The sequence below is a fragment of the Carassius gibelio genome, chromosome B21, assembly GCF_023724105.1.
Source record: "Carassius gibelio isolate Cgi1373 ecotype wild population from Czech Republic chromosome B21, carGib1.2-hapl.c, whole genome shotgun sequence".
NCBI classification, from domain to species: Eukaryota; Metazoa; Chordata; class Actinopteri; order Cypriniformes; family Cyprinidae; genus Carassius; species Carassius gibelio.
In genome coordinates this window covers 25,119,321-25,131,699 of record NC_068416.1, presented here as the reverse complement: position 1 = coordinate 25,131,699, position 12,379 = coordinate 25,119,321, and the positions used below count along the sequence as shown (strand labels likewise).

At 33.1% G+C, this 12,379-nt stretch overlaps 1 protein-coding gene across 2 annotated transcripts in view; it reads left to right on the top strand.

Annotated features, from left to right (window-relative positions):
• Window positions 1–12,379, top strand: part of LOC127985482 (lipoxygenase homology domain-containing protein 1-like) — a 32,007-nt gene that overhangs the window by 7,296 nt on the left and 12,332 nt on the right. Inside the window, exons 3-21 of one of the 2 annotated variants that reach the window (XM_052587493.1) lie at window positions 73–153; window positions 542–726; window positions 1,465–1,563; window positions 1,902–2,053; window positions 2,156–2,623; window positions 2,712–2,847; window positions 4,101–4,261; window positions 4,445–4,531; window positions 5,301–5,436; window positions 6,230–6,384; window positions 6,599–6,759; window positions 7,049–7,125; window positions 7,272–7,468; window positions 9,251–9,443; window positions 9,526–9,686; window positions 9,800–9,976; window positions 10,171–10,312; window positions 11,317–11,468; window positions 11,538–11,671. In XM_052587493.1, the coding sequence (XP_052443453.1) occupies window positions 73–153; window positions 542–726; window positions 1,465–1,563; window positions 1,902–2,053; window positions 2,156–2,623; window positions 2,712–2,847; window positions 4,101–4,261; window positions 4,445–4,531; window positions 5,301–5,436; window positions 6,230–6,384; window positions 6,599–6,759; window positions 7,049–7,125; window positions 7,272–7,468; window positions 9,251–9,443; window positions 9,526–9,686; window positions 9,800–9,976; window positions 10,171–10,312; window positions 11,317–11,468; window positions 11,538–11,671 (3,054 nt within the window). Of the gene's footprint in view, window positions 1–72; window positions 154–541; window positions 727–1,464; window positions 1,564–1,901; window positions 2,054–2,155; window positions 2,624–2,711; window positions 2,848–4,100; window positions 4,262–4,444; window positions 4,532–5,300; window positions 5,437–6,229; window positions 6,385–6,598; window positions 6,760–7,048; window positions 7,126–7,271; window positions 7,469–9,250; window positions 9,444–9,525; window positions 9,687–9,799; window positions 9,977–10,170; window positions 10,313–11,316; window positions 11,469–11,537; window positions 11,672–12,379 lie in introns of those variants that run through there. The other variant, XM_052587492.1, reaches the window with a different exon arrangement.

Sequence of the window (12,379 nt, the reverse complement as noted above, 5' to 3'; positions counted from 1 at the left end):
TTAGAAAGTTTGAGTGTCACAGTAAATCGTTTAGTTTGAGACTATTCACAGATTGATTTCTATTCATTTCAGGAGCAGAACAGCCTTTGAAAAGAACAAGACTGACGTCTTTCGGATCAAAACACACAATGTTGGGCCAATAAAGAAAATTAGGTAAATATATGCCCTTATGAAACAAAAATATATTGCAGTATATTGTAAAATATCATGTAATATATTAGGCATATATTCTTATATATTTATTTATTTTTTCCAATATATTGCAATATATTGAAAGCGGCAATCATTTGTATATTTTGCAATATATTATATAATATATGCATCATCAATATATTATTAAATGTATTCAAATATATAAAATATTAGAAAATAAAAAGGGAAAATAATATATTACAATATATCACAATATATTTTAAGAAATATATTGGTAAATATATTTTCCTTTCGTAAGGGTGCCTGTATACATCCTTATACATACCTTAAAGGCAAGTCTTAAATGTTACAAGAATATATATTTTGTGATGTGCTTCCTGTAATGCAGAATCGAGCATGATAACACGGGCATGAGTGCCAGCTGGTTCCTGGACCGGGTCATCGTGACTGACATGAACAGGCCACACCTCCGATTCTTTTATGCCTGCAACAATTGGCTGAGCAGAGACGAGGGGGACGGACTTACTGTCCGATATCTGCTGGGCAGCCTGAACCCCATGGACATCCCAAAACGTATGTATGCTTGCAAAATAGAGAGCAAATAAACAAACCACATGATTATTTTATTTTATTTTATTTCATCACGTGAACTGTGTGACAAAAATCTACTCAAACTTTTCATCGGCTTGAACAATTTTTGATATTTTTTGTTGTTTTTATAAATGATAAATGTCTTGCAAGTGTAAAACATTTTAATTAGGCAAATGTTTTACCATTATTAAACAGTCATACACACATTAACACTACATACATAACACATGTGCATTTAATGACACTGCAATTTTACATCCCATAATAGCATCTGTATAGCATAAGTAAAGAACCTCAAACAAGATACTACAACTCTTAAATAAATAAAAAACTACATTTAACCTAGAGATATACTTCATGTCTTATTCCATATAACCCATAGATAACATCACATAGGTCATGTGATCATGATCATATATGATGCATGCATACAAGCATCACCAGACTCAGGTTGCATAGAAAGGATTAGGAGAAATTCAGTAGTAGAGTAGAGTTTCAGATGGGGATCACAATAACACCCGTCCAACATTTCCCAGAGACCACAGACAATATAACATTACATCCCACAGATAGGAGAAAGACTAGATGTGGAAGCTGTTTCTGAGAAAGAGCTCACTGGTGGTTTTAATGATAGCTCATTTTCAAAAATACACGGTGCATGCAAAAAAAATAAAAAAAACACATAAAATGTGTTAATGTGTGTCTGTTCATATATTGCAGAAAACAAATACATAGCCAGTGTCTTCACAATGGATGCTAAAGGCAGTGGGACAGACGCTGATGTCTACCTCAATATTTTTGGAGAATTTGGGGATACAGGTCAGTAAAACCAATCAATGATTCTGCGTTTTATTTTATGTCGTACAAAATCACACAAAGGTCAAGCTTTAATTGCCTAGAACATTTTTAATTATTATAAGAAATATTGTACAATTATAAAACATGCTTGTATGTTAAACCATAATTTAATTTAATTTAATTTAATTTAATTTAATTTAATTTAATTTAATTTAATTTAATGTGCCATTAATCTACAACATTTTTTTTTTTTTATTAGACATATAGTATTTTATTACAATAATATTACTAATAAAAATTTTCAGTACTAAATACAGTCAGTGTTTCTATGTGTTAGTTTTTTGGTGTGATGTTCGCAGGAGAACGGAAGCTGGCCAGTGATGGAAAGGACAATTTTGAGCGCGGTAATGAAGACAAATTCACCATCGAAGCACCAAATCTGGGCAGACTTCGAAAAATCACCATCGGACATAACAACAAGGGGTCGTCTGCTGGCTGGGCGTGCGATAAAGTACAGAAACGCACTTTTCATCTACAATCTTCATAACGAATATCTTTGACTCGGTCCTCTGTGATTAATATCGTGTCTTTGTGTTATGGTGATGTGTTTTAGGTTGTAGTAGATGACATGGGGAATAAAGAGGTTTATGAGTTTCCGGTCAATGCCTGGTTTGACATCTCAGAAGGAGACGGCAAAATACAAAGAGATGTGCTTGCCGGAGCCACACAGCCAATGGGTAAGAGCAAATGTGCGTGTTTGTTTATTAGAATAAGTGCACTTGATTCAAACTTACTTGGATTTGTTTGGTTGTGTGTGTGTGTGCGTGAAGCGATTGTGTATAACGTACAGGTGATGACGGGAGATATTCGTGGAGCCGGAACTAACTCTAAGATCCACTTTGTCATGCACGGTCATAAGGGAATTAAGAACAGCGGTAAGTTGTTCCTGGAGGGCGGCACGTTTGAGCGCGCTCAGATCGACATCTTTAACGTGGAGCTGCTGGAGCTGCTCAGCCCGCTCAGCAGAGTCACGATCGGACACGACAACGCTGGGATCAGCTGCGGCTGGTATTGCGAAAAGGTGTGTGTCGGGGCTGTAAGGTGTTTTGAAGCTTGCATTACTTATTCATACATGCAGCGTGTGATCTGTCTCTCTCTGTCTCTCACAGGTGACGGTATACTGCCCCTTCACAGGTTTAGAGCAGGTGTTTCCCTGCGGCAGGTGGCTGGATGAAGATGAGGGTGATGGACTGGTGGAGCGAGAACTGTATGAGATGGTCTCACTCAGACAGAAAAAGCAAAAGAGTGAGCAAATTATCAAACTAGACCTGCATCTTATTCGCTAATCACCTACAATCCAGTGTAACCTGACACTAAATGTGCAGAAATAGTGCTGCGTTGTATTTAAAGGGATAGTTCACCCAAGAATTTAAATTCTGTCATTAATTACTCGCCCTCATGTCTTTCCAAACCCATAAGACCTTGGTAGCTTCACAAAATGTATCCGCTGATGTCACATGGAGCGTTTTACTGATGTGCTTGCTATGTTTCTGGACCTGAGAACATTTCAGTTGCTGTCTATGCTGTCAGTCAGAAAGCTCTCGGATTTGATCAGAAATATCTTAATTTGTATTCCGAGGATGAATGGAGGTTTTTCGGGTTTGGGTGAACTAACCCTTCAAGCTAAATTTAAAGGTTATTGTTATTCTAGTTGACACAGAAATAGAAAAAAAAAATAGAAAAAAAAAAAAGTCAGTGATAAATAATGTTCATAAAAAAATAATAAAATACAATCAATAATAAAAATGTATAATTTTGTAACTAATTGTAAAGGAGGTTAACATCAATATTAAAAACAATAAACAATAAAGGTATGTTCATAAAAAGTTATAAAATCAACAATAAAATATATTGAAATTAATATAATATCAATAACAGAATGTGTCTATAATATTAGTCATAAAAAATTAAATCAGTTATAAAATAAAAATACTATTCATAAAAATTACAATAATAAAATTATAAGAACTAAAAAACCAATGATAAAAAATAAATAATTCAAATAATCAAATCATTTATGAAACACAATTCTATTAATAATTTATAAAATCAGTAATAAAATACAATTATATTTATAAAACAATAACAAAAATTAAACAGTTTATTATTAATAAAAATAATAACATCAATATTCAAATAGTTATATTTATTTAAAAAAATGATAAAATCTGTATTAAAATAAAATTATATTCATAGAAATATTTAGATCAATGATACATCTTATAAAAAATAATAACATCAATAATCAAATAGTTGTATTAATAAAAAATGATCAATTCTGTATTAAAATAAAATTATATTCATAGAAATAATGACATTGATGATACATTTATCTTAATAAAAAATAATAACATCAATAATAAAATTAAGTTGAATAAATGATAAAAAAAATGATCATGAACATTTAAAAGTACTGTTGAATTTACTCTTACACCATGGAGACTCAGAAGATTCATATTTTGTGCATGTGTGTGTGTGTGTGTGTGTGTGTTTCTCAGAATTGCCCTGGTCTCTGTGGATCTGGACATCTGAGATTAAAGGTGCTGGCACAGACGCCCAGGTGTTCCTGCAGGTGTACGGGGAGACAGGCAAGAGCGACCAGATGAAACTCGAGAGTAAATCGGACAGTTTTGAGCAGGGACAGTGCGACAAATTCATTGTATGTCTTTTCATCTTTGTGCCTCATTCTAAAAATATACACATTTATACAAAGTGTCAATTTATCTATGTCATTACAGTAGATAAGAATATGTCAGTATTTCTAACGCAGTGTCCAGAACTTAAAAATGTTGAATCTTATCAAAATAAGTTTTTGTATTTTACATTTTCGCTGTCGCTCTAGATTGAGATGCCCGATATCGGAAAGATACGCAAGGTGAGAATCTGGCACGAAAAGAGGAATCCTTTCTCTGGCTGGCACCTTGGCAGGGTGAGAGACCTGCACTACAGACTAGTGCACTATTACACCCAAACAATTTGTCCATTTCACACTGTAATCATGAAGTAAGCAAGCAGGCTTCATGTTTTCTCAGCTACTTGCACTGCTACAATTTAAAATGACTCGTGCACTTTGATGCTAAAAGTAAATGTATTGAAGTTTCAAGTGTGAGTCTCAAACATTTCTCATCAAAGTCCAAATGATCTATGCTACACACATTGATTATTGTAGCGTTATATTCTTCCTTAAATGTTGTTTCTATTAGTATTTCTTCTAATCAGCTGTAGGAGAAATAACTGAGTTGATATTTAAACAAAATGTGACCCAAAACCACTCTTAAGTCGCTGGGGTATATCTGTACATTGTATGGGTCAAAATTATTAATTTTTCTTTTATGCCAAAAATCATTAGGACATTAAATAAAGATAATGTTCCATGCAAATATTTGATAAATTTTCTACTATATTAAAACTTCATTTTTGATTAGTAATATGCATTGCTAAGAACTTCACTTTGACAACTTTAAAGGTGATTTTCTCAATATTTTGATTTTTTTTTGCACCCTCAGATTCCATATTTTCAAATAGTTCTATCTCAGCCAAAATTGTTGCATCCTAGCAGGCATCCTAGCGTATTTATTCAGCTTTCAGATGATGTATACATATCAATTTAAAAAAATGGACCCTTGTGACTGGTTTTGTGGTCCATAGCTCTGTGCCATAACATTTTCTTCTTGGTTACTGTGTTTTTCTGTATGAAGGTGACATTGATGAAGACCCTTACTAGGGAGAAATACTCATTTGTTTGTAACCGTTGGTTGGACATCAATGAAGATGACAACGAGATCATTAGAGAGCTGCCAGCTACCGGAAAACTTGTGCCAGAACCATTACCACGTGAGAAAATCTACAAAACACATTCATTCTTAACCCTTTTCACCCTTTTTAAGTGTCACAAATTTAAAACAAACATCAACATGTACTAGTGCTTTAAAGATCCCAGAAACAAAACATGGATCTGAAAAACCAATGAAGAAACATCACAGGCTTTTTTTAAAAACATAACTTAAGAACACAAAGCAATGAATAAAATTTCATAATAGCAATAATGTGCTTTGCTGAATATAAGTGACTTCAAAGAACCACTGAAGAACATTTATGTGCTTTGGACTAAGATATAATCCCAAACTCAGTCATGCATTATACTGTATTAGTAGTTTACAGTAAGAAAAAAATCTATTTAAGAAACAAAAACAAAGATTTTATTCATTTTTCATATTTTTTTCAATATTACTATTTATATGTGACCCTGGACCACAAAACCAGTCTTAAGTGTAAATTTTTGATTGGAAAATATTTGGCCGAGATACAACTATTCGAAAATCTCGAATCTGAGGGTGCCAAAAAAATCAAAATATTGAGAAAATCTAAAGTTGTCCAAATGAAGTTCTTAGCAATGCACATTACAAATCAAAACTTAAGTTTTGATTTATTTACAGTAGGAAATTTACAAAATGTCTTCATGGAACATGGAACATGATCTGATATCCTAATGATTTTTGGCATAATAATAAGATAATCTTGACCCAAACAATGTATTTTTGGCTATTGCTACAAATATAACTGTGCTACTAATGAGTGGTTTTGTGGTCCAGGGTCACCATATCTGTTTTTTATTACTGTTTAATAGTTATTAAATATCGTGTGACGATTTGCACGGGAAACATCAGCGGAAGTGGGACAGATGCCAGTGTGTATTTAAACATCATTGGTGACTTGGGAGACACCGGAGAGCGTCTGATGTTCATGAGCAAAAACAACGCCAACAAGTTTGAGAAAGGAAACGTGAGTAATGACATAAAATCTCTAATATAATGTCTTAACTTTTGGTAATGCGATTAAATATCGACTGGCTGGAGATATTATATCCAGTTCATTCTGAAAATGAAATCTAAAGATGAACACATTGCATTGTGGGATACAGCACCTTGTATAAATTTATGTGCATAGCATACATACTTTATACTGCAGAAGTAGTATGTGTTAACTCTTTTCTCAGCATGATGAGTTCCTGGTAGAGGCGGTCACACTGGGACAGATCAGGAGGGTTCGGATTGGTCATGACGGACGAGGCGGAGGATGTGGTTGGTTCCTGGATAAAGTTATGGTCAGAGAGGAGGGACAACCTGAGGCGTCATCCATCGAGTTCCCATGTTACAGGCAAGACAATCTAACAAACATTAGCCTGTGGTCTACATCATGTTTCAAACTCACTTGTCAGTATAAGTACATATGCATATGTGCGCTTGTCTGGCCGGGTAAAGAACATGCGAAAGTGGTGTTTAAGTCAGTTATGTAGTTGAGAAAATTGACTTTGGTTACTATTGGACACTAATGAGTGCTGAGGAAACCCTAACTACATCAACGAGAGAGCTCAGCTACACACACGCCTATAACACACAAATACACACACTCATCCTGCAGTGTATCTCTCTCTGTCTCCTCTCAGGTGGCTGGATCGTAATGAAGACGACGGGCAGATTGTAAGAGAGTTAGTCCCTACTGATGATGGTCAGCGTTTGTTCAGTGAGTGGACACACACATACAGACATTATCACTTAGAAACAAGTAGATTGTATGCAGCGATGAAACAAAACATACTTTGTATTTCTGTGTAATATAGAAATATAAGCTAGATGCAGTATGCTTTGACGTGTGTGTGTTTGTTCCAGCTGTTGGTTATCACATTGCGATAAAGACGGGCAGCATTAATGGTGCCAGCTCCGATTCGAAGGTGTTCGTAAAGCTGTACGGAGAGAAAGGTGACACCAACAAGATGCTGCTGGTCGTCTCCGATAACGACCTGGGCAACTATTTCGAGACGGCACAGACGGACATCTTCACCATAGAGACCTTTGACATTGGCAAGGTATGCTACCTGTTCATGTTCAGCACATTTACCCAGTCTAAAGTTACAATTCTATTCTATTCTGTTCTTTTTCATCAAATTTGTTCTATTCACATTTGTTCTATTGTGTTTGATCTGTTGTTGAAATTCACTCTATTCTGTTGAACTAATTCTATTCTCTTGTGTTCTGTTCTATTCTTTCCAATGTGTATTTTTATTATACTGTTTTCTGTAGTATAAATATGTTCTATTGAATTATATTCTGTTGTTCAAATTAACTCTATTCTGTTTAACCCATTCTATTCCATTCCATTCTATTCTATTCTGTTTAACCCGTTCTATTCAATTCTATTCTATCCTTTATCATGTTCAAATTTGTTCAATTTAGTACTGTTGTTCAAATTCACTGTTTTCTGTTAAACTGATTCTATTATATTCTGTTCTATTCATTTTTTTCTGTTCTATTCTGTTCTATTCTATTTTGTTCTGTTCTATTCTTTTTCATCAAATTTGTTCTATTTACATTTGTTCTATTGTGTTTGATCTGTTGTTGAAATTCACTCTATTCTGTTGAACTAATTCTATTCTCTTGTGTTCTGTTCTATTCTTTCCAATGTATATTTTTATTATACTGTTTTCTGTAGTTTAAATATGTTCTATTGAATTATATCCTGTTGTTCAAATTAACTCTATTCTGTTTAACCCATTCTATTACATTCCATTCTATTCTGTTTAACCAGTTCCATTCAATTCTATTCTGTTCTTTATCATGTTAAAATTTGTTCAGTTTAGTACTGTTGGTAGATTTGTCCTATTGTGTTATGTTGTTCAAATTCACTGTTTTCTGTTAAACTCATTCTATTCTATTCTGTTCTATTTTATTTTGTTCTGTTCTATTCATCTTCTTAAATTTTGTTGTTTACATTTGTTCTATTGTGTTTGTTCTGTTTGTTCAAATTCACTCTTCTGTTGAACAAATTCTATTCTTTTGTGTTCTGTTATATTCTTTGTAATGGTATATTTGGTATATTGTTTACATTTGTTCTAATTAATTCTATTCTGTTGTTGAAATTAAATCTATCATGTTAAACACATTCTGTTCTGTTTTGTTCTTTATAATGTTAAATAAATAAATAAATATATATATATATTGTAATGTTGGTAGATATGTTCTCTTGTGTTTTGTTGTTCAAATTCATTATATTCTGTTAAACTCATTCTGTTCTATTCTATTGTATTCTACACTACTGTTATTTTTTTCTACTTTGTTCTTTTGTTTATTAAATGTTTGTACTATTATGTTCTGTTCTGTTGTTCATATTATTTTGTTTAACCCATTCTGTTTAGTTTTGTTCTGTTCTATTTTTTCTAATGTTTAAATTCGTTCTATTTAGTTGTTTTTGAATTTCTGTTATGTTTAGTTCAACTCATTTTATTCTATTCTATTCTATTCTAATGTTAAACTTTGTTCTGTTGTTCACATTTGTTCTCTTGTATTGCGTTGTTCAAATCAACGTCTGATAAATTCATTTTGTTCTGTTCTATTCTATTTCATCAGGACAGGTACATACTAGAAATGGCAAATGTCAAAAATGCAACTTCTATCAAATGTCCCAAGAAATCCTGTCAAATGATGTGGATGCTCACATGATAAAATATGATTTATATAATACATATATACTGTAAACATCATTCATACATTTGCGCATAAAATTTATACTCACATTCATCTCAAATGAAAGAAATGTGCCGAATGTGTGTATTTACTGTGACTCCCCTCCGCTCTCTGGGAGGGTCCTGTAGATAAACCGGATGCTGATTGGTCATACTAACGAGGGTCTGCGAGCCGGTTGGTTCCTGGACAGCGTTCAGATCTGGGTGCCGGTGCACGGGGTGCAGTACATGTTCCCCAGTCACCGCTGGCTCTGTAAGGACGAGGCTGATGGGAAGGTGGAGGTGGAAATCTATCCAAGTGAGACACTGGAGATAGAGAAATGTATGTGTTTCACAATTACTTCATGTTGAAATCCAGCTACTGTGAACTAAAAATGATCAGTCATTGTTTTTCTTCTCGACAGTGATCAATTATGAAGTTACTGTGGTGACAGGAGACGTGTGGGCCGGAGGAACGAATGCAAACGTCTTCCTGCAGATTTACGGTGAGGAGGGGAAAACCGAACTAATTCAGCTGAAGAGCCGATCCAACAACTTTGAGAGAGGAACCACTGAGATCTTTAGGGTGAGTTAATGGAGTTGTATATGAAAAACCTACTCCATATTTTAAAAGCTGTGACGATTCTGGAATCATGTTGTTTGTTTCTGGAGAGATGCATTTTCATTGGTTGATTTAAGATCGAGGGCCTAGATGTGGGACGGGTCTATAAGATCCGAATCGGCCATGACGGCTCGGGAATAGGAGCTGGATGGTTCCTGGAGAAAGTGGACATTAAACGGCTGGTCATGGCGATGGTGAAACCAGAGAAGAAAGAGGAGGACAAGAAAGACAAAAAGAAGAAAAAGAAGAAAAAGGTTTGACCGTTAGTTGTTTTCTTGATTTAAACCTATATTTATAATTGATGTATTTTAAGCCAGCAACTAAATGTTAGGGTTAGGGTTTGGTTATCGACCAAACTGAACATTTTCAGAATGAGCAATTGAAAAACTAATATTGATTGACCACTATTTAAATATTTATTTTTTTACACCCATCTGATCATCTCTAGGAGGAAGAAGAAGAATCGCCAGGTGAACTAAAGGAGGTTGTTCGAACTTTCAGCTTCCAATGTGGCCGATGGCTCGCTCGTGATGAAGAGGATGGAGAGATACTCGTGGAGCTGCGTGCTGAAGATTACGAAGATCTGGAGGGTATAGAACCAGATTCAATCCTTCACAACCAAAAAGTATATATAAAAAAACTATGAATTTTAAATAAATACTTTTTTAGGAAATTGAATAATTTATTTAAAATGTACAAAGTAATAAATGTACATTTATTTTATTATTTATTATTAATTTATATATATATATTTATTTCTAAAATATTTTTTAAAGAAATGTATTAATAAATATGTACTGATAAAAATTATATCTATATGAAAAATTATGTGTATGTTGTAAATTAATATTTGTAATATAATTAATACATTTATTCATTTTAAACAAATAAATTAATTAATTTGTTTATACATTTTTCATAAATACATTTTTGAATGTTTTAATTAATTTGAAATACTACACATATTTTATTTAATTATTAATTTAATTAAAGACAAAAAGGTAGTGTAACAAAGTTCTTTTCATGAAAATGTTAATGTGTAAATTGAGACCATGAAAATCAAAAATCATTAGGGTATTAAGTAAAGATCATGTTCCATGAAGATATTAAATTCCCTACCGTAAATATATAAAAACTACATTTTTGATCAGTAATATGCATAACTAAGAATTAATTTGTACAACTTTATAAAGGCAACTTTCTCAGTATTTCGAGATTTTATGTTCTGACCCTCAGATTCCAGTTTTTCTCTCAGCCAAATATTGTCCTATCCTAACCATACATCAGTGGAAAGCTTGTTTATTCAGCTTTCAGATGATATATGTTGAAAAATTGATCCTTATGATGGTTTTGTGTTCCATGGTCACAATTGTGCTTGTGCTCATTTGCTTTAAAATAAATTTGATAATGAATGAAAAGAAATTGTTTGCTGTTTTGTTACCTAATACAATGAGATTCAGACATCCCACATGTTTCTGAAGTAAAAAAAAAAAATCACGGTAGCAATGTACAACCTGATACCTTCAACAGAAGTGAATTTTGAGAAGACACGTGTGTGTGTGTGTGTGTGTGTGTGTGTGTTCCTGTATTTTAGAGAATTCATACGAGGTTCACGTGTTCACTGGGGATATGCTGGGGGCCGGAACCGATGCGAGTGTTTTCATCAACATCTACGGAGAAATGGGCGACACAGGCGAGAGAAAACTACGCAAGTCAAACCACCTAAACAAGTTTGAGCGCGGACAGGTGAGTGGAACATAACACACACACATTCACACTGTACAGAGAATGCACCTGACTGCGGATCACTTTCAGGAGGATGTGTTCACCATCACTGGGATGGATCTGGGGTCCTTGAAGAAACTGAGGATACGTCATGACAACAAGCAGGCGAATGCTGCCTGGTATCTGGACCGCGTCGAGATCTTTGATGCAAAAGATGAAACCATGTGAGCCTACCAGCTTTGTTTCCCTTAACATTTCTCTGGAGAAATAAAAATAGATGCTAATGTGTAAAATGTTGATTTACAGTAAGAGTTGAGAGCCATACAATTAATATGGTTTGCCGTTTAGATCTTTGATAATGGGAACGCTAGATCTCTGACTTTTGATTGCAGAAATTGCTTAAACATTAGTTTTAAATAAATACATTTTAAGGAAATAAATAATTTATTTACAGTGTATAAATTAATGAATACATTGAAATTTATAAAAACATTTTTTTTTTACAAATATCTAGCAAATCTAAGAATTTTTTTTTGAGATGGTCAAGAGGAGATGTAAGGTTACTGAGCCGTTATTTTAGTATTATTAATGTATTATTACATATATTATAATGTATATATTTTAGTTTTTATCTATTTATTTTGAATTCGTTTTTTTTATTATTATTTTATATATACTTAATATTTTTAGATTTTCATTTTTATTTTATTTTCATTTTAATAATTTATTTTATTAGTCCCCCTCCCCCCAAATATGTTAGATTTTAGTTTAGAATGTTTCAATTATTTTTATATTTCAAACTTAAACTAAATGAAAATAAGAAATGTTGCCCTTTCAGCAAGGGCAACATTTCTTATTTTCATTTAGTTTAAGTTTGAAATATAAAAATTATTTATATATATATATATTTTTTTTTTTTTTTTTTCTATTAC